Source organism: Vulpes lagopus, chromosome 11 (genome assembly GCF_018345385.1).
Source record: "Vulpes lagopus strain Blue_001 chromosome 11, ASM1834538v1, whole genome shotgun sequence".
Lineage (NCBI taxonomy): Eukaryota > Metazoa > Chordata > Mammalia > Carnivora > Canidae > Vulpes > Vulpes lagopus.
Genome location: NC_054834.1, coordinates 27,221,954 through 27,241,967, shown reverse-complemented (window position 1 = coordinate 27,241,967; position 20,014 = coordinate 27,221,954). Strand labels below are relative to the sequence as shown.

At 67.4% G+C, this 20,014-nt stretch overlaps 2 protein-coding genes across 2 annotated transcripts; both read right to left on the bottom strand.

The window, feature by feature from the left end:
* Positions 1-164: 164 nt before the first annotated feature.
* On the bottom strand, positions 165-7,973 carry PEA15 (proliferation and apoptosis adaptor protein 15). Its single transcript, XM_041773368.1, has 4 exons — positions 7,813-7,973; positions 3,026-3,199; positions 2,266-2,421; positions 165-2,122 (listed from the first exon to the last, which is right to left on the bottom strand). The coding sequence occupies exons 2-4, from the start codon at positions 3,195-3,197 to the stop codon at positions 2,058-2,060; spliced, it is 393 nt and encodes a 130-aa protein (XP_041629302.1). The 5' UTR covers positions 3,198-3,199; positions 7,813-7,973; the 3' UTR covers positions 165-2,057.
* A 2,357-nt stretch (positions 7,974-10,330) lies between these two features.
* CASQ1 (calsequestrin 1) lies at positions 10,331-18,521 on the bottom strand. The gene is made up of 11 exons (XM_041722918.1): positions 18,114-18,521; positions 16,542-16,626; positions 15,529-15,629; positions 15,109-15,220; positions 14,746-14,819; positions 14,339-14,469; positions 13,251-13,296; positions 12,837-12,891; positions 12,567-12,667; positions 11,848-11,922; positions 10,331-10,918 (listed from the first exon to the last, which is right to left on the bottom strand). Exons 1-11 carry the CDS (start codon positions 18,372-18,374, stop codon positions 10,775-10,777), a joined length of 1,185 nt encoding a protein of 394 aa, XP_041578852.1. The 5' UTR covers positions 18,375-18,521; the 3' UTR covers positions 10,331-10,774.
* Between the last annotated feature and the right edge of the window lie 1,493 nt (positions 18,522-20,014).

Sequence of the window (20,014 nt, the reverse complement as noted above, 5' to 3'; positions counted from 1 at the left end):
AGGCTCGGGCTGCGTAGGGGCTGGGGGAGGGGAAGGACACCACGATGGGGGTTTTCCTGGCCTCTGTTCCAGGCTAGTGAGGGAGTGGGATTAAGTATCCTCCCCCCCTTCCCAGTCATCCAGAGGCTCCAGAAACCTTCACAGAAATTCTAGAAGCAGTCAAGTACAGTACAATCACCTTTATTCCAGGGTTAGAACAAGGCCGTGCACACTGCAGACAGGAGCACAGGATGGGGACAATCTCACAGCCGTACAGGGTGGGAGGGCAGGTTAGTCTTTTTAGGTTATTTTTGCCTTACAGAGAGATTTCTAGACTCTGCTGGAAATGACCCTGTCTCCCTTCTCCCATCTCCCCCCTCCTCTCCTCAGAGAAGGCTCCTATTCCTTCCTCCTCTTCCCCCTCTCGCTCTCGCTCGCTCTCACGCACATTCTCACATCACATAATCCTGACCGGAAGGACAGTCGTGCTCAGCTCCCCCCTCCCAATTCTACAAGTGCCTCTCGGTCCTGGAGGGAGAAGCAGACAGGGCTGGGGCATCTCGGGGAGGTCCTTTAAGGCAAAACTGTGGAGTACTCCAGGTGTCCGTGTTAAGGCAGGTGTCCGCAGCAGTGGCCAGAGGGGACGGCTGGGCTGGGCTGGGCTGGGCGTGCAGGCTGCTCTGCGGCCCGTCGGCTTTCTCCCTCCCCGGCAGCCGGTCCTCCCCCCGCTTAGGCCTGCTCCCTCAGCTGAAAAGCTCAGAACTGCGCTCGCTCCAGCCTGTGGAGGTGGCACGTGGACGCAGTCTCCCGTGTGGACTCCGCAGCGACTCGACCGGCAGTCCTCTGGCTGTGGCCTCCCCCCAGCCCCGCCCGGGCCTAGACAAGAAGTTATGCTCGACACCACGAGAGGGCAGGCATGGCAGTGCGGGTTTAATATACATATATGTCGGTATATATGTACACACAGTTAGCACGGTCAGGGCGGGGAGGGCGTCGGCACAGGACGAGGCCGGGGTCCGGGGACTGGCTGGGAGGCATTCACGAGCCCGACGCGCCAGGGTATTGAGGGAGACAGGCCAGCAGGTCCCCTCCTAGACTGAACTGGGGGTCAGTGCGGAGGAAGAGGCCCTAATTAGCTCCTTCCTGTCTTTCTAGCTGGGGGTGCTGTAGACCCCAGAGAGGGCAGGTGGCCTGTAGTCCCCACGCTGGGACCCTGTGGCTGGGGCAGGGGTGGAGTGAAGACCTCAGGGGCTCACTGCTCAGCCTCCCTAGGTCTGGAGTCCGTGTGTGCAACAGTCTGAGTAGGAATAAAGGGGTGGCAAGGAGGCCCCTCTCTGCCCGCGCCCCCGAGTTGGTGGGGCTGCTCCCAGCATGGGCCCTTCGGGGGGGGGGGGGGGCGTCTACCGCTCGGTGCTCCGCGAAGTTGGTACTGAGGGGCCAGGAAAGGATCCCATGGTGCTCTCATTAGATCCCTGGCTCGTACCCATCCTAGGCCCGCGGGACGGGAGCAAAAAGGGACCTGCTGGGGCCCACGCCCTCTGGCCTGAAGACCGTCTAGAAAAGCTCCCTCAGCCGATCCAGCACGGGGTACAGGCGCCAACTCGGCTTTCCTTTCCCCCTTCCGGGGAGGGGGGAGGTTGGGTGACCACCTTCCCTCCCGCTGCTTTTCATTAAATGCACCCACCTTGCCCGTGCTTTACCCGCAGCTCGGCTCCTCAGTAGGAAAATACAGGTCCTTTCTGCTCCCACACTTTAGCCGTGGAGGGAAAGGGCAGTAGGAGGAATGTGCCCATTTCTATTTGCATAGAAATAGCCCCCACCTCCCCCTAAAGTGGGGATACGAAGCCCCCCCCCCAGCCCGACCCCCATCCCCTCACAAGGAGGAGGAACTAGATGAGCTAGACATAGAGACAGACAGCCAGAGCGTGCGCACACGCACACACACGCGCACAATAAGGGGGTTAGGACCGGGTTAGTAAGTGGGTAGACTGGGGGGGTTGCCCGTGCCCCTCCCCTGGAGGCTGGGGGAAGGGAGTGGTCCAGTGAAGGTCCAACCTTCCTCCTCTCCTCCCCCTCGCTCAGGCTTTCTTCGGTGGCGGAGCCAATTTGATGATCTCCTCCTCAGAGGGCTGCCGGATAATGTCTGGGGGCAGAAAGGCACATGTGCGGGACGGAAGGCGACAGCAGGCAGGCCCACCCGTCCGCTTCCGTTGGCCCCAAACCCGCGCGCTCCAGGGATCGCCGTGGGGCGGGGCGCAGGGGTGTGTGACGGGCACGGGCTCCTACCTTTGTACTTCTTGGCACTGGGGATCCGGGTGAGCTTGGTGTCCAGCTCATCCTCCTCCGAGATCTTCAGGACGCGGGTTCTGTAGTCCACCACCATGGTGAGGAGGTCGGGGCGGCGGGAGATCTCAAAGATGTGCTCGATGTACGAGAGGTTATCTGGGGGGGGCGGGGGACGGGGTCAGCTGTGTGCGGGCCGTGGGGCCGGGAGGCCAGGCCCGCAGCGGCTCGGACGAGGGCTGCAGGCTGAGCAGCAGGGACGACAGGGAGCTGCCCTCGCCGTGGCCCCGCCTGCCTTGACCCAGCCAGGGCCCCACTCTGGCCTCCACGGTGCCGCTCCCCGGGACTGCGGCGCCACCGTCCCCCGCCCCCGGGCCCTCGCTGCTCACCCTGCTCTGTAGGCCCCCCCAGAGCCCCTCGGCCGCAGCACGGCCCACCCTACCCTAGCCGCTCCCAGGTCGCCTGGGCCCCGGGCGAACAAAGCAGGTGGCCTCATCCTCCAAACACCCCAACGCTTCCGCCTCTGGGACGCCCCCGGGGTCCACTGGCCTTTCGGGGCCTCCTCACCCACAGCTCCCTTGCACCCGCCCTCCCCGGAGCCCGGCTCTGAAAGTGCCAGAGCGGTTCTACTTCTGACACTTGTGGCTTGGCTGGGCGCTCCCTCCGGCTCTGCCCTCCCTGCGCCTGCCGGCAGGGGCAGCAGGTGCATGGGGGCGGGGGGGGGGGGGGGGTCCGTGGGCCCCGTGGCTCGGCCCCCGCCCACCTTTGTCCAGCTTGTTGTGGCTCTCCAGGAAGCTGAACCAGGCGCTGCCGGTCGTGATCTCCTCGCTCTTCTCGCTGGGGATGTCCTCCTTGCAGGCCGACTTGAGCTGCTCCAGGTCCTCCAGGGTGATGTTGTTGGTCAGGTCCTGGAGGAGGGTCCCGTACTCGGCCATGACTGATCGGAGGAACAAAGGGAGGCGCTGAGCTCGAGGTGCCCGGCGGTGGACTCGCTGGCACCTCCCACCAGCACCTCCACTCTGGGGCGGGGGGGAGGCTGGGGAGGGCCAGGCCGTTGGGAGAAGCCAGGGAGAAGCAGGGGGCCGGGCTGCGGCCTCGAGGGACCAGTCACACCTCCTTACCCCCATCTTTTTTCCTCATTCCCCCCAAGAGTAACCCTGGCAACAGCTCCCCTGACTGAGGAGGCGGTTACCATAGCAACCTGCTCCAGACTTTCTCACCCGCAGCCTCCGAGCCCCCCATCGCCCCACCCACCCGCAACCCCTCCCCCTGTCAAAAAAAAGGAAAGAAAAAAAATACTCCAAAACCACCCCGAGGGAGAGGCTGGCCGGGCCGGGGCCCCTTACGGGGCAGGAGGCTGGGGCACTGGGGCGCCTGTGTTCCAGCCTCCACGTTTCCCCAGCAGTGAGGGGGACCCTCACTTCACCTCCCCACCACCCCATGGTGACTCACTTTGGATGGATGCCCGGGGGCTTGGTCTAACGGTCCTCCCGGGATTCAGGGCTGGGGCCGGGGTGGGCGGGGAGGGGGTGGCGGGGGCCACCCCAGCCTTGAGGAGCCCATGCCTCCCGTGCTGGCCCCCGGGCCTCCGCGCCGCCCCCTCCGCCAGCCTTTGTGCTACACCCGCAGCCCCCGCGCCCAGGAATACCAAGCGGCCTCCTCTGGCCCCCTGCCCGGTTCCCAGGCCGGCTGGGTGGCAGGGGAAGGGGTTCCGACGAGGCTGTGCCCCACGATGGCCTCTGTGGGGGGCTGGGCAGGCCTTCCTCCAGGCCTTCCCCCTTGCCTCATCCAAGGCCTTCAGGTGGAAAGGGAGGGAACATTCGAGGCCCTCCCTGCCCTCGCCAGGCACAAAGTGTGACTGACACAGGAAGAAGGAGGGTCGGTCCTTTGCAGGTGCTCCCCGGGTGGAATAAGACGTGAAGCCCTCGTGGGAAGTTTAAAGGGGCTTTGATCCCCCCACAATGAGGATGTATTTCTTTTATAATCAGAAAAATAAAGCGTTTTAAAAAGTAAATTACATCACAGCTCTGGCGAGACGGAGGGCCACGGCAAGGAGTGGGAGGACGGCGTCCTTGGACTGCCCCAGTCACCCCGGCAAGGGGATGGGAATGCAACACATAGCAGGGGGCATGTGGTGTAGACGCAGAGAAACTGAGGCAGAGAGGTGGCAGCCCAGGGGTGCCCATTCCCAGCCCCCTCGGTGGGCCAGAACGAACCAGCCTCTCTAGCTGGCAGGCACCGCGACGCAGACGCACGATGAGCCAAGCGGCAGGACCCCCACGAGAAACAGGCGCTCACAGGTGCAAGGGGACAGAAGGGCCCAGCGGTGGCCCTGCCAGGCGGGGCCGGGAACAATGCTCGCCGACTGTCAGCACCAGGAACCGTCTCGCCTTGAAATCTAGGTCACAGCGGCAGCTCTGGAGCCCAGCCCCCACCCACTGATAATCCCGGGACAGGAAGGGGGCGATCGGGAGGGATCCAGACGCGCGTAGTCAGAGGGGGTGGGGCTTCCCCAAAGGAAGGGGTGGCTCGGGAGGCGGCAGCGTGCCCCCCACAGGGAGACCCTGGGACCAAGCCCTCAGGGGAAAGCGGGACAGCCCTGAGGAGCATCCTGTCCCGTTTTCATGTGGAAGAAGAGGCTGTAACTAGATCCCGGGGAAGGAAAATGTGTGCGAATCTCTGGAAAGAGTTAAGGCTCCGGGCTCCGATCCTACAGCACAGACTTCCAGGGGAGGTGGGCGGGCCGGGCTCAGGGTGGTGAGCAAGCCACCCACGGCACCCACGGCCGGGGGCGCGGGCAGCAGCGGACTCCAGGAGGCCCCAGGAGCAGGGTGGGGGGGCGCACGGGGGTGGGACTCTGCGGTGGATGTGGGGCGGGGGGGGGGGCACAGGTGCGGGGGACGGGTGCATGATCAGGGCACGGATGTGCACATGCCAGCCCCGGGGGCGTGCGTGTGTGAAGAGTATGCGGAAGGTCTGCAGGCACAGGCCCACATCCAGAGGAGAGGGGACAGCGGAGGAGACCCTGCGGAATGGAGGCAGGCCTGGGAACGGCCAGGAGGCGGCAAAGGACAGACCCTGGGGGGCAGCCCGGGACTCAGCGGCTGCCATGGCAACCTTGGTTCTGGGTGCCCCCCAGCGCTCAGGACAATGACACCACTGGACGGGAGGGGGTGGGGAGTGGTGAGTGAGGGTCGGCCGCGGGGAAGGGGGTGGGGAGGCAGCTGGCGGCCGCAGGGCCATGGCTGGTCCCCTGGGGAATCCTGTGGTGCAGGGAGGTGCACTTCCTCACGTAGCCCTCAGGTCGCACTGCCCAGCGCTCGTCCCGGCTGGTGTGGCCACGGCGGGCTACGCGTCTGGGCCCCTTCACCTTCCTCCCGGCTCCCGGCGAGTCCCCTCCCCTCCCGGGATCACCCCGCAGCCTGGGCGGTGGCCCTTCTTGGGACAGGATACCGGGCAGGAACTGGCCCGGCCACTGCCAGGAAGTCCGTCCCCTTCCCTCCCGATCATTCTGCGCTCCGCTCCCTGCTTCCTCGCACCTTCCTTCCTTCCTTCCGCCGCCCTGCAGCTGCCCAGGTGGAGCCCCACGGACGTGGGACCCGCTGGGGACGCAGGGGAGGAGGGGCAGGGATCCGCTTGCTGGTCCTCGGGTGGGAGCCAGAGCGGGCCGGCTGGGGCTGTGGGGGTGGTGCTGGGGGCGGTGGGCCAAGGGGACACCACCGCGGGGGGCGCAGCGCCCCGATAAGGCCGGGCGTCCCGACAGCACTTCCGGATCATCCCTAGTGGCGCCTTCCAAACCCCCAGTCGACTAGGGAAGAAAGCCCGAGGCTCAGGAGCCACCGCCCCCCTGCTGGCTACTTGTGTGGGGGGGTGGGGGGGTGTGGCCTGGGTGGCGGGTGGAGGTGTGTCCCAGGAGCTGGGAGGGAGGCAGGCAAGGAGGGGGGCACACGGGGCCCACTTCAGTTTCCACCTGGGCCCCTCGTTCGCCCCTCATTATCCCGAGTGTCACACGCCGTGGACCTCTGCCCGTAGCTTCCGTTCAGCCTCACCCTGTGACAAAAGCAGGGGGCTCTAAGACTGAACCGCCAGAGGGGAGGTGGGTCCTGGGGCCTCGAACTGTTCAGCGTGGCCTGAGAGCAAGAGGCTTAGCCCTGGGTACGGACACTGGGCTGAGCCTGTGGGACTTGACCCAGGTGGGGGCATGGAGCGTGTGATGGGGGGCTGCCTCCTGGTGTGGGGAGGACGGGGGGGGGAGAGGAGGGCCTTGCCTGCTGCTGAGTCGCCTGTCTCTCCCCTGCATCCAGCTCCCCCCCCCCCATCTCTCCCTCCTCTTCCTCCGGTGGGCTTCCATCCCATGTCACGTGGTGCTGGCCCTGAGTACTGAGGACTTCAGGGCCCTGTGCCCCAGTGTCCGTGTCTGAACACTCGGGGCCCCTACCCCAACACCCATCAGGAAGGAGTGAGATTCCCAGCTGTATAGGGATCATCACTGTGGTGGGGAGGAGCCTGAGCGGGTTGGCTGTGCCCAGGTGGTGCTGAGGGTCTGCCTACGAGGCACAGCCTCAGCTCTCCCCGAGGGTGCTGGGGTGGGCACCCAGGGAGGGCATGCAGGGGGGGCACGTGGGGTGGGCACCCAGGGTGGGCATGCAGGAAGGGCACCCAGGGAGGGCATCCAGGGCAGGGCGGGCACAGGTGCGGGGCGAGGAAGCAGGCCGCGGGGGCTCTGGCGGCCTCGGGGGCTCTGGCACGGTCCCCGACGCGGCGCTTAGCCACAAAGGGAAGAGCAGTTACGGCTAATCGCTCTGACAGCCCGGGGGCCAGGCTCACCCAGACACAAAACCCACAGATTCAGCGCGTTTCCCCGCTCGAGCTCCCGGGCGCGCCCCCTCCCCCGGCCGCCCCGACCGCCGCGGCCGCGTCCCTGTCCCTCGCACACATTCCCCTCATTCCCTCTCCCCGACTCGGGCTCCATCCTCGGCTGACTCATACTCATTCTCTCCCGCCCCCTCCTCCGGCCTTCCGCCGCCCCGGGGCGCAGACAGCGGCCGCTCGGGCCCCGGGCGCCCAGCGGGCCCAGCACAGCGCCCTGCGCGGCCCCGGACCCCGGATCGCAGCCCCGGATCCCGCCCCGGATCCCGCCCCGGATCCCCGCCCTGGATCCCGGATCCCGGATCCCAGCCCCGATCCCAGCCCCGGATCCCGCCCCGGGGGACCGCAGGACCCGCCCCCCCGCCCGTCCGCAGCGGGTCGCCCGGGGCCGGGCACATGGAGGCCGTGGGGGAGGGGGATGCGTAGCGCGGGGACGGCTGTGATTTGCTGCGTGCGAAGCGGTGTGTACGAGTCACATGGGCGTGTGTCGGCGCGCGTGCCGGCGGGCTCCCGTAGGTGTGTGTCCCGGTCGGCCCCCGCGCCCGCCCGCGCCCCGGGCCCGACCCCCCGACCCCCGGCCCCGGCCCCGGCCCCCGGGCCCCGGGCCCCGCTCCCCGATCCCAGGCCCCCGATCCCAGGCCGCCGCTCCCCGGCCCGCGCCCCCCGGCCCCCCGCCCTCACCGCCTCGGGCTGAGCGCTCAGGGCGCGGTCTCCGGCGTCCCGGGTCCTGGGCAGCGTCCGGAGCCTCCGCTCGGCTCCCGCCGCTCCTGCCGCCGCCGCCGCCGCTTCCGCCCGCCGAGCCCGAGCCCGAGCCCCGCGCGCGCCCCGCCCGCCCGCCCGGTGACGTCAGCAGGGGCGGGGCCTGCGGGGCGGGGCCTGCGCGGGCGGGGGCGGGGCCTGCGCGGGGGCGGGGCCGGGGTTCTGGAAGGCTCGCGGGTGGGCTGCGGCCGGCGGGCGGGGGGGCGGACCCCGCTGCGGGCCTCGTCCTCTCCGTCCTCGCCCGCGGGCACCGGGGCGGCGAGGCTGCGGGGTCCGGGCCGCCGGCCTGCGCGGGGAAGCGACGGCGGAGGCCGAGGCCCCGGATCCCCGAGCGGCCGCGGCAGCGCGGCGGCGGCCCCCTGCCCTCCACCTGGGCCCTCCCCCGGGGTGATGCCCGCGTGTCCCTCTCACCTTCCGCAGATATCCCGCCCGCCGGCCTCCCCCCACCATGATGTAATTTGATTTTCTGGGAGGAAAAGAGCAGCAGTGAGCTCAGCGTGCAAATATAGACGCCGCCGTGCAAAGCCACGCTCAGCTCGGCCTCCCCGGCCTCCCCTCTGCCTCGGCCGGCGCGCTCTCACTTCCTCTCCACCTCGGGGACTTTCCTCCCAGAGTCTCGGCCACACTGAAACAGGGAAGGAACACGGGGGGGGGGGGGGGGCAGTCTGCGCCCCATCTGCAGCCGGAGGGCTGTTGCCTCAACTCCGGCGCGTGGGGCCCTGGTCAGAGGCCTGTGCCACCTCCAGCTGGGGAGCCCCCCTCCTGGCCTACAGGCCCCCTCCTGCCTCCTCCCTGCTCCCCCATCACCACCCTCTGCTAGCAGGGCGACCCGGTGCCCTGGCTGTGTGTCTCCTGTGCTGTGTCCTGGGACCAGGAGCCATTTCTCTGAGCCATCAGTGAGACCCAGAGACCCAAAGTGACGCCTGTACAGGAGCTGGGGCTTCGCGCTGGCTCTGCCCCTCCCAGGGGGCAGGGTATGCCCCTGACACCCAGCACCCTCGCCGGGAGGGTGCACATGCTGCTGCCCCCCAGGCAGGGCTCTCCCGAGACGCGGAAATCCTGAGTGTCAGGAGTGGCGCAGATGGGTGCTCAGGACCCAGCAGCAGATGGGCGGGGGCCCTGCCCTGAGCTGTGCGGGCTGCCGACTGCCCGTGGTTGGCCCAGGGCCCACTCCGCGTATTAGACGCAGGACTGAATGGTGGCAGGAGCCCTCCGCCCCCTGCAGGGGCGCTTCCTGGGTTTGTCCAGGACCGTGATGTGTCTCCTACACTTAGCCGTCCTGTAGTCTCAGCGGCACCTCTGTACCTGGCCCACAACTGTCACGTCTGTGAGTTCCGGGCAATCAGTGCCTTGGTCCCCCCCCCCCCCCGACGGTGTCCCACTCCCTTACCCGGACGCCAGCCTGGGCTGTGCTGGGGGCCGTGGGGAGCCTTCCTGCCCGGAACCTCGGCCGCCCAGGCCCAGGGGCAGGGTGGGGGCCCGCGTGGACAGAACTCTGTGCCTCCTCTGCAGAGCAGGCCCTTCTGGTGGCCTCTGGCCTTGAGGGCCGGGGCCCCCTTCCCTCCCTCTGCCCACCCGCCCATCAGTACCCTTCCTCCCGGCTCCCAGGACGAGACCCAAGCCCCACACACCCCGTGACGCCCGCCCATCCTCATGGGGCCCACTTGTGGGTCTCCTCTTGTCCTGCTCATCTCTTTTGCGCCCCCAGTATGACACCCACATCCTGCAGGTGCTTCTGATGCTCTCCACTGGCGGGCAGGCCCCTTCCCTGCCTCCTCTGCCCCGTCAGCCCCCACTCTTCACAGAGGGAGGGCCTAGCAAGGGCTCACTCCTTGGAGCCTTCGGAGCCCGCTGCGTGGCGGCCACTCCCTCCTGAGCCCCTCTGTTCACTGGCACGTTCTGCTAGCAGACGCGATGGGGGCCGCCCTTGGTGGGCACAGAGAAGCCTGGGCTCCTGCCTTCAAGGGGCCCACGGTCCAGTGCAGGGGGACAGACACTTAGCCACAGATGGAGGGGGTCGCCGAGGAGGGGACCCCAGATGAGGGGGCTGCAGCGGGCACCGCCTCTGGGAAGCCCTCACCGAGGAAGTGTCACTGGGGCTGAGTCTTGACGTTTGGAGAAGAGCTGCAGGGAGGGTGCGATCCAGCAGCGCAGGATCAGTCTGTGGTGGGTTTCCATGTGCTCCGGCCTGTCCTCACTTCCAGCCCGGCACTCCCAGAGCCTCCTGGGGTGCTGCACAAACATCTTGTGTTGGGGAGGCGAGGAAGCTTGGTTCCTGGCCACAGATAAGTCATCCACTCTCCTCTGGGGACGATGGTCTGGAGGGAGGCACCCATCCTGCTCCGATCGCAGTGCCCGCCCCTCCTGCCCCCCTCTCCCGTCCTCATCCTCCGGCTGCCCCCCTCCTGCCGCGGGGTGACACCTCTCAGCAGACACCTGCTCATGCTGCCCCAGATCCTTTATTGAGGCCTCTCAATATCTGACCCAAATACATTAACAAGAGATTGCCACGAGGTGGCCCGGGATGTGGGGCCCGCCCTCCCTCCTGGCCGGAAGGACGGAGGATTTGGGGGTGTGGGGAAGAGTGTGCGCAGGTGGGGGGAACGGAAGAGAGGAGGGTCATGAGGGAGAACACATGGACCGGTGGGGGAATCCGTCGTGGGACGGGGCCACCGAGGGACAGGGGACAGTCAGTGAGGCGGCTGGGCGGGCGCGTGGGGGACAGGGGGTCCTGTCCCTGTCAGGTGACAGTCGGGGTCAGGTCACCGGGCCCGATGCAGATGGAGGGTGACCCAGGGTCCCTGGAGGAGCCCAGGGAGGGGCAGGGAGGGGGGAGCACAGGAGAGGAGCAGGCGGGAGGGCAGGGAGAGGGCGGCCACAGCTGCTAGTCATCGTCGTCGTCGTCCTCCTCCTCATCGTCGTCCTCCGTGTTGATCTCGCCCTCCAGCACGTCCTCCAGCCAATCCTCCAGCTCCTCGGCAGAAGGCAGGTCCTCCTCGTCGTCCATCTCCATCCACACACTGTCGGCCTGGGGCGGGGCACACGCAGGGAACCGGGTGAGCCCAACCCAGGTCCTCGGAGCCCGGTCCCCCAGCTCACGGGGCCCCCGCCGTCCTTCCCCTCCTGCGCGGCACCGGCCAGGTTGGCAGGGCGGCCTCCGTCCTTGGCCTCCCTAACAGGCCTCCGGCGTGGGCCGGCGGGGGCCTTCGGCGGGGAGAGTGAGGCCTGGCTCCTGCCAGCACTCCATCACCTGCCGTTCCAGCACCTTCCACAGAACCCTCGAGCCTCGCAGGCCGTAAACACGACTTGCCTTTTCCAGAACTTCACAGTCCTTCTCCTACTTGTGACCTTACTTAGCTCTACCTCTTGCATCGGTTTGGAAAGGCCTTGTGTGTGCACGTGGCATGCCCCGCAGGCTGTGCGGGTGCCGCGCCAAATGCCCCCCACCCCCAAGCCTCTCTCCAGCGGAAGTGGCTTTGATTTCTGTGGCCTCCTAGCACTTTATTGGTCTCCTCGTGGTCGCGTCTATAAGATCTGGCCGTGTCGTCAACACAGCACCTGCCTCCCCGGTCACACCGGGAGCTGGGGGGACGCAAAGACCGTACATAGCCCATTCGTTTCATCGCCACAAAACCACGGCTGAACACCTGCCACGTGTGGGTGAGAGTTCTGCCCTCAAAAAGCTCAACGTCCGCTGGAGAGGCAGACGCGCCCCATATGTAGACCCGAGACGAGCCACATGGCAGTCACGTCCTCGATGCCCAGGGGGCTCTGCAAGTGCCAGGGGGCGGGGTGGTGACTCCAGGTGGGGAGTCTGGGGACCGGCCCTGCAGGACGGGGCGCATGTTCAGAGCCTGAGTGCGTCCGTCCAGCCCTGAGACGGCGTGTCTGACTCCTGGGGGGTCCGCAGAGCAGGGAAGCAGGGGTGGAGGCCAGCGGGGCGGGAAGGGGACTCACGTCCGTGACGTTGACCACTCCTATTTGTGGGGCCGACAGGTCAATGTCGAACGTCTTCTCCCAGTATGGCACCAGCTGGGGAGAGACCACAGGGCGCCGTGAGGGGGTGCAGGGGGAGCGGGTGTAGGCGGCTGGCACAGGGGCGTCCCCGTGAGCCCCGGGGCCGATAGGGTGCGGGTCCAGCTATAGGGCCTGCAGGGAAGGGCGAGAGGCCAGCAGCGGCAGGGCAGTGCAGACGCCGGCCCCTCCCCGGAGGAAGGCTGGGCCGGAGCCCGTGTTCTGGGCCTGGTCCCGCCGCGGTGCCACCAGGTCACCTCAGAGCCGCTCAGCCGGGCGCCCCTGAGCTGAGGCCTCCGTGCGCGGTGATCAGGGCCACTCGGGCAGCAGATCACTCGCTCCTGCCACGTGTATGCTGGGGGTCGGGCTCTGGCGGGGACCGAGCTGTCCCCTGGGACTCGGCACTCCGCGTGCACCCACCTGCAGGGCCCGCCCGTCTGGTCTGCCCCCCACAGCGCTGCCAGTTGGGGCTGGGGGGGGCGCCTGCCGGGCCTCCGCTCGGGGTGTCGTGTGTTAGGCTCCCTGCGGTTGACCTGCCGTCCTGTCTCCCCACCTCGGGCTGCCTTTCAGTGCCCTTGAGGACCCGCCGTGACCTCCCGCGCCCCCGGGCCGGGAGTCGGGGCAGGAAGACACCCGCTCAGGGCCCCGTTCGGGCCTCTTACCAGGGGGAAGTCGTCAGGGTCGATCCAGATGATGCTGAGGTCCGGGTTGTCCGTGTTATCCTGGGCCACGGCCTTGAGCGTCTCCAGGAACTCGAAGCCGTCTTGGGGGGAACCCGAGTGTTGGGTGGTCGGGGGGTGGGGGCAGGCGCCCTGCCTCTGCCTCCTGCTGCCTGGGCCGCTGCGCTCCCAGGAGCCCCCCCCCATGCGGCGCCCTGACCAGCCCGGGCTCCCCTCCCGCCCGCACCCATCCAGTCGAGCTTCCTCCCTCACCAGGATCGGCCTCCTCAGCGAAGGCCACGATGTGAATCCCGTCCATGTCGTCCTCCTGGGAGGGGAGGGAGCTTAGCTGTGCGCCCGGAGGAGGGGGCGCCCCTGGCTCCCTTGGGCCTGGACGTGGTGCAGCCGGGGCTTCCGGGTCAGGTGGGTTCTGGCGGCATCGCTTGCCCTCCAGGCCCCGCGCCGGCAGAGCAGACCCCTCCACCCCACGTCCCCCCGTCGTCGTGTCAGCCTGTGTGTCTCCCAGTCCCCAGGACACCGCCCTGCAAACTCGGCTGCCGCGCGGTGGCTCCTACCAGCGAAGCGCGGGCCGTGGCAGGGCCGGAAGCTTCCAGAACTTGGGTCTTCAGCCACCTGTGTCCCTCCCCCTGGGGCCCAGCCCCGTCCTGGGGCGGGGGGGACACTCACCCAGGTCTCATACATGCTCTCGGGCTTCAGCTTCCTCAGGGTGGACCTAGAAGAGATGGTCACTGCTCAGTGGGAAAGAGAGAAGGATGCCCCCCCTTCCAGAGAGTTCTGCGTGACGCCGGCTGCCTCTGGGTCAAGCCTGGGGCACAGACGGCTCGTAGCCCAGAGCAGAACCATCTGGCAGAGTCTGAACGCTGGGCTCCGGGCCCTGGTGGGGGCGCAGCGGCCAGGCCCATGGCCTGGAAGAGAAGAAGGTCTTTGGGAGAAAGGCGGGAACGGGGCGTTGGGGCCTTCATGCGTTGTTGTGGTTCAGCTGAGTCTGAGGCGTGTTAGGCATGTGCCGGGCACCCTGGACGTAGGCCCTGCCGGGCCGGGGGGTCCCTAATCTGGGGGGGTCAGGCTACTGGCGTCCCACAGAGCTGTGCATGGTCCTGGCGGGGAGTGCCAGGAGGGAAAGGGTCCTGTGGGTGCGGGTGGGGGACAGGGGGCTCAGCCTCGGCACCACTGACCTTTGGGGCTGGAGAGTCCTCGGGGCCCGGGGGGATGCAGGGAGTGACCGTGTGCCCTGGAGGTCGTTACCAGCACCCCCGCTTCTCCTCCAGCGAAACCTCCTCACTGCCCCCCAGGAGTTCCCTCCTCCAGCGAAAATGCCCCATGACCCCTGGAGGGCAAAACCCGCTCCCACCCCGGCTGCCCTGCCCCCTGTGCTGAGAACCGCGTCCTGGGATTGAGTCCCGCTTTGGGCCCCTGCCCAGCAGGAGCCTGCTGCTCCCTCTCCCCCTGCCCCTCCCCGCGCTCGCCCTCCCTCCCTCTCTCTCTCCCCCCCCCCCCCCTCTCTCTCTGTCAAATAAATAAAATCTTTAAAAACTAACTGATAACGGAGGGGGATGGCCGTCGGGGTTCCTGGCAGACGGCAGGCCGTGAACGCCAGTCAGGGTCAGGGAGCAGGGTGGGCGACGCTGTGGGGCCTGGCGGCGTGGGAGGGATCGCGGGCACCCAGAAGACGGGTGCAGGGAGAGGGAGACGAGCTCCGGACCGCCCCCCCCCCACCTGCCCCTGCCCCGGAGGAGGAGCTGCCGGGCACCCACCTCCTGTGCTCCTCCACGAAGCTGACGATCTCCTCCTCGCTGTTGGGCTTGTCAGGGATGGTCACAGGCTCTTCCATGAAGGCCTCATAGAAGTCGATCTCATTCAGCTTCAGCGTCAGCTTCTTCGCCACCTTTGGGGGAGGAGGCAGGGGCGAGGGTCAGGGGACAGGCGGCTTCCCGGGGCCCGCGCCTCAGGAAGGGGTCGGACCAGCTGGCCCCGGCCGCTGCCTTGACTTCCCCGGGCCTGGGCTGGACGAGGGGTGGGGTGAGTAAAATCTGGGTGGTGGTGGTGGTGGTGCGGGTGGGGAGCGTCCCGGGTAGCAAGCGGCCAGGTTCCCGGGGCCCCGGGGGCGAGGTCGGGGCGGCTGCAGGGAGTGGGGCACCCCTCCGGCCACAGGGACGTGAACCTTGCTGTCGAAAGTGGCAAAGAAGGGGATGTAGGGGTGAAACTCCTCCGCCGCGTCCTCGAAGGCCTTGTAATCTGAGGGAGAAACTCTGGGTCGGTCTCTGGGGAGCCGGTCTCCCGGTGGCCCCCCCACCCTGCGCCCTCCGCGTCTGGGTGGTTCGTGCTGAGACCCACCCCCTAGTCCTCTGAGAACAGCCGAAAGTCAGTGGGGGAGGTCGGGTGCAGGGGGTGCCCGACCGGGAGCCCCAAGTGCAGAGAGGTCGGAGCGGGCGGGGGGTTGGGTGTAGACACGCGGGTGGAGGGGGGTTAGGAGATGGGTAAAATGGGGGTCCCGGGAGGGCCTCAGGCATCAGGGGTTACCCACGCTCTGAATCCTTGTTCTTGAAGTAGCCAATGAGTTTGATCTCGTCCTCGATGTTCTCGAATGCCTGCAGCTCTCGTTCACCTTCGATCAATTCCACAGGGTCCTCCAGGACCTGGGGGGGCAGTAAGGAGGGGAGTGAGGGGAGTGGGGGGCATGAGGAGGGGAGCAAGGGGGTGGGGGGGTCGTGGGCTGCGTGCGCGTGTGTGTGCACGTATGTGATGCATGTGCACGTGTATGCATGCTCGTGTGCTTATGTGCGTGTTCATTTGTGTGCTCATGTGCATGCTCCTGTGTGCTCGTGTGTGCTCATGTGTGTGCTTGCGTGTGCATGTTCGTGTGTGCGCGTGCACAGAAGCGGGGGCCGGGTGGGGCCGGGTGTGGGGGGCTGAAGCAGGGCCGGTGGGGCAGGCGGATCCTCACGTCGAGCAGGAACTCCACCAGGGTGTCAGCAGAGAACTCGCCGTCGTACTCAATGACTTCGTCCCCCTTGAACACGTAGATGCTGTCCTCCTCCGTGAGCCCTGGGGGACACAGGGTGGGTGGGGGCCGGCTACCCACGGCTCCAGGCCCGGCCTCCCCCCCGCCCCCTCCCCGCGCATGACGCATCCCCCCACAGCCTGAGGTCTGTGCCTGCGGCCTCAGCACCCCCGGAGCAGGCGGGTGCAGGGGGACATGGGGGGATCCATAGTCCGGCCACACGCCCCCCATGTCTGCTTCCCCTATGACAGGCGGGCACCCCCCCAGCCCCCGGGCACTGTCCCAGGGCTGTGACTGCCCCAATGCCCGCCTTCCCCAGCCCGGCCCACCACCTCAGGCCTGTGCTGCTCCCTGGTGGCTGCCACGGCGCCCTGACCAGGGCTCGCCCCCCCCCCCCCCCCCCCCCCCCCCCCCCCCCCCCCCCCGCCTGCTTTCCAGGGAAGTGTGAGGAAGGCCACCCCCACTTTGGGATTAGAGCCCGGGTGTCTGAGGAGGGCAGACGGGCCAGGCCCCTCACCAGTCAGTGTCTCTGCCCCCGGGGTGAGGCCCTGTGCCCGGGCCTGTGCAAGGACAGCTCCTAACCCCTGGCCCAGGCCGCCCCCTCCAACACCTATGCGCCTGGGCCCCGGCAGTCCCACACCACCCGCCCTCCCGAGTCCACACCACCCATCCTTCCAGGTCCACACCACCAGCCCTCCCAGGTCCCAAACCACCCGTCCTCCAGGGTCCACATCAACTATCCTCCTGGGGCCACACCACCCACCCTCTTGGGTCCATACCACCCACCCTCCCGGGTCTACGCCACCCGGCCCCCCAGGTCCCATACCACCTGTCCTCCTGGTCCCACACCACCCACACTCCTGGGTCCACACCACCCGCCCTCCCGGGTCCCACAGCACCCGGCCCCCCAGGTCCCACAGCACCTGGCCCCCCAGGTCCCACACACACCCCCTTACCTAGTTTCTTGGCCACAGCTGCGTCCTTCTCAGAGTCCACCAGCCCGAAGCCAACGCCCTTGTCTTCGAGGACTTGGGCCGCTAACTGGAGGGAATGTGTTCAAGTCAGCTCCAGGGTTCTTGCCCCGTTCCCATGTCATGCTTCAGGTGGGGTCATTTGGGATGCAGGGAGTGAGGACTTGGCCTCGGCGCTGCACGGGGCTCTGGGAGCTCCACCTTCCCTGCAAGCCCACCCTTGGGTCTGCAGCTCAATCTTGACCCCTGGCCGTCTATTGCTCCTGGACGCTGTGCTTCTGGGGTTGCCCTGTAAGGGCACACGCGACACCCCCGGGGGCCTAGGGATGCTGAGGGGTCTGGCTTCAGAGTGGTGGAGGCCCTTCCTGCTCCAGAGCTGAGCCCTGCCCTCCATCCTGGGTAAAGGCCATGCAGTGTGGGGCGACGTCAGAAGTCCCTGTGGTTCTTCCAAGTGACCCCCACTGGGCAGGGGGGTGTGCGGGGGGTCTGGCCATGTCGTGAGGAGTGGGGAAAGCCAGAGAGCTGAGTCTGAGGTCCCCGTGGCTTCCGCTTGTCACCTTCGGAGACAGGGACCCCAGGAGGCACTAGAGGGGACACGGCGGACCCCCCCTCGCCCCCTTTCCCTCTTCACTGCAACCCGCCTTTATGCAGGCCATGGTGGTCTCTGCCCTCGGTGCCCACCTCCCAGCAGGACCCTGGGCCACTCTGCACGGCCTTGCGGCTTTCCCCGCCTGCCAGAGCTGGGCGCCTGGATTCTCGGGAGGACGGGGAAGGGAGGCTGTTGGCAGGTGGATGGCCCGAGATGCTGAGCACTCAGGATAAAAATACTCCACGCACATCAGATGGCAGGTCCCAGCAGCCGCAGGGGCACGCAGGAACAGCCCGTGGTCCTGCCCCGCTGTCCTGCAGGGACGCAGAAGGGCTGCAGAGCTTGGGCCAGGAGGCTGGCAGCCTGGGGCTAGAGAGGTGGGGGCCCGGCTCCGGGCATCCCCCCCATGGGCTGCTTCTCTCCTGCTAAGTCCACTTGGGGGCCAGGAGAACCTTCCCGCAAAGAGAAGCTGGGGAGGGCGTGCTGAAGCCTCCTCCAATCGCAAGAATTCTCCAATTGGGGTGTCCAGCCCGACCCAGGAGGGACTGATGGGGAACGGGGGAGAGCGGGAGCCATGCTGGTCTCCCCTACACCTTCAGCAGAAACAGATGCCTCGCAAATAAGATGTCAGGAGCATTTAAAATTCGAGCGTTTGCATCTTCGTGGGGGTGGGGTGCAGGGAGGGGAAGGTAGATGGGGCGCTGTGTGCAGCTCCTCCCCCTCCTCTCTCTTCCTCCTAGTGCTCCCCTTCCTCCACGGACAGACACCTGGGTGCTAGCAGCCTCCTGTAGCACGGAGGCCGGGGGCCTGCAGCGCCTCCCTCCTGACTGCCTCCCTGCAGTGGAGCTTCGGGCCCCAGGCCAGTCGCCCCCAGGCCCCCCTGCACAGCCCCTCCACATGTGCATGCAGCCTCGGGCGGGGGCTGCCGGGGGTGGGGGGACCGGTGTGCCTGCGACCCCACCGCTCACCTCCAGGATCAGCTCTTCCATCTCGAACTGTCTCTGCGAGGCCTTGTCATCCTCTGGGGGCTCGTGGTACAGCAGCGCCAGCACCTCGTACTTCTTGAACACGTTCTTGTAGTTCTTTGCGTTGACGTTGACCACACGGTCCACGCCGTCGTACTCGGGGAACTCCAGCCCATCCTCCCCCTGCACCCCCAGCCTGGGCTGCCCGAGCACCAGCAGCAGCAGCAGTGCCAGCGGCAGGCCGGGCGCGGCTCTGGCCCCCATCCTGTCTGCAGTGCGCAGGGAGGTGGCGGGCTCAGGGTCGGGGGTCCTGGTCCAAAGGAGGGTCGCGGCCGGGCCCTGGGTCCTGAGCCCTGAGTTAGGGGCTCGCCGTGGGGGCGGGGTGGGGAGCGGCCCAGGGCAGTGGACAGAGGACACTGCTGGGTCCTGGACAGGCCGCCGACAGAGCCAAGAGTGAAAGGGTCAGGAGGAGGGATGGGAGCAGGGGGCGGGGAGGGAACTGGAGCCGCAGGCCCCAAACTGGCACCGCCGGGCCCCTGCCTGGCTCCATCTAAATATGTCTCTTCGGTTGGCAGGTGACAGGATAACCTTCTGAGGCCAGGACAGCTCCGCAGGCCCCGACGTCCCACCTCCTGGCCTTGCCCCCAGGCTCCCGTGCCCCTCCCCTCCGCCTTCCCCGACAGCCAGGGCTCCTCAGCGGGCTCTCCACGCTGCCCTAAAAGCTCATCGCCATATTAAGAAAGGAAAAAGCCTGAGCTAAAAATAAGACCAGATGAGTCGGAGGTAAATGAGCTGGGCTGGGGGAGGGGAGGTGCGTCCCGGGAGGGCAAGGGTACTCAGACCCAAGGAGCGGGGGTGCGGAGGAGGCCTTCTGGGTCAGGACAACGGGGACACGGATGGCAGATGGCCTCTGGGCCTCAAACCCAGGGATGTCCTCTGGGCGCAGTCTGTTTCCTTGATCCTGAGAGGCCAGGGCAGTAGAGAGCGCCCGGGCTGCAGGGGAGACCCCCGCGCTGCCCCACAGAGAACCAGGACCAAGGATGAGGTCATCCCCCAGTAAAAGATGGAGCCGCGTCCAGCACTGGCCACCTAGCTCGGGCCCAGCGGTTTCCTGCGCCTCCCTCCCACTCGAGCGGCCACGGCCACCCTGCGGGGCTGTGATTTAGGGTTTCTGTGGGCAGAGGCCCCAGGCGGAGAGGGGCGGCGTCCTGCTCGCCCTCTGCACTCCCATCGCTCCCATCGGAGGGGACTTGGTTCTCCAGGGCCCAGTGGGAGGGGGGTCCCCGGGCCTGGATGGTCTCAGGGAGGGAGAATAGCCACAGGGCGTCCTTGCAAAGACGTCAGGCGGCCAGGCCAGGGGCAAGTTAACCCTGGGGCAGCCCGGAGAGGTGGGCCTGCCCCACGGCCACAATGTCCCCTCGCCTGTGCCCTCCAGGGCCCAAGGGGACGTGGCAGGAGGGACTCTGACCTCTCGCATCCCATCCTGGGGGTGAGGGCTGTGGACCAGTTCTGCTCTGGGTACCTTGTGGCCCCCCCGGGGGCTCTTCCCTGGACAGGTAAACTGAGGCACGAGGGAGCCCGTGGAAGAGGCTAGATCAAAGCCCTCCATCCCCACCCTGAGGTGTCTCTGATTTTGGAGACACAGGGTTTGTTTTGCACCCAGACAGGGGCATGGACTTGTGTTAGAGGAGGAACATCTCCCGTCCTGTGGGGTGGGCCTTGCACAGCTAAGCGGGGAAGGCCACAGAAAATCTCAAGCATGTGGCAGGAGTGCGTCCAAGAGAGACAGCTGTGCTGGAGCGAGGGAGGCCGGGGCTGGCCTGAGCAGGGCTGCTGGGAGCTCCAGCCGCCCCGGAACCCATCTCCTGGTCTCACCAGGGAGCCCCTGACCTGCCCTGCCGGTG

What these genes read in the sequence shown, in the direction of transcription:
- PEA15 (XM_041773368.1), bottom strand. Translation starts at nt 3,197, where the DNA reads ATGGCCGAGTACGGGACCCTCCTCCAGGACCTGACCAACAACATCACC. An exon ending in CCACAACAAGCTGGACAAAG is followed by an intron (nt 2,422 to 3,025) that starts GTGGGCGGGGGC and finishes CGCCCCCCCCAG; the next exon opens with ATAACCTCTCGTACATCGAG. An exon ending in CAGTGCCAAGAAGTACAAAG is followed by an intron (nt 2,123 to 2,265) that starts GTAGGAGCCCGT and finishes TTCTGCCCCCAG; the next exon opens with ACATTATCCGGCAGCCCTCT.
- CASQ1 (XM_041722918.1), bottom strand. Translation starts at nt 18,374, where the DNA reads ATGGGGGCCAGAGCCGCGCCCGGCCTGCCGCTGGCACTGCTGCTGCTG. An exon ending in AGCTGTGGCCAAGAAACTAG is followed by an intron (nt 15,630 to 16,541) that starts GTAAGGGGGTGT and finishes TGTGTCCCCCAG; the next exon opens with GGCTCACGGAGGAGGACAGC. An exon ending in GAGTGGTCAACGTCACGGAC is followed by an intron (nt 10,919 to 11,847) that starts GTGAGTCCCCTT and finishes GCCCCGCCCCAG; the next exon opens with GCCGACAGTGTGTGGATGGA.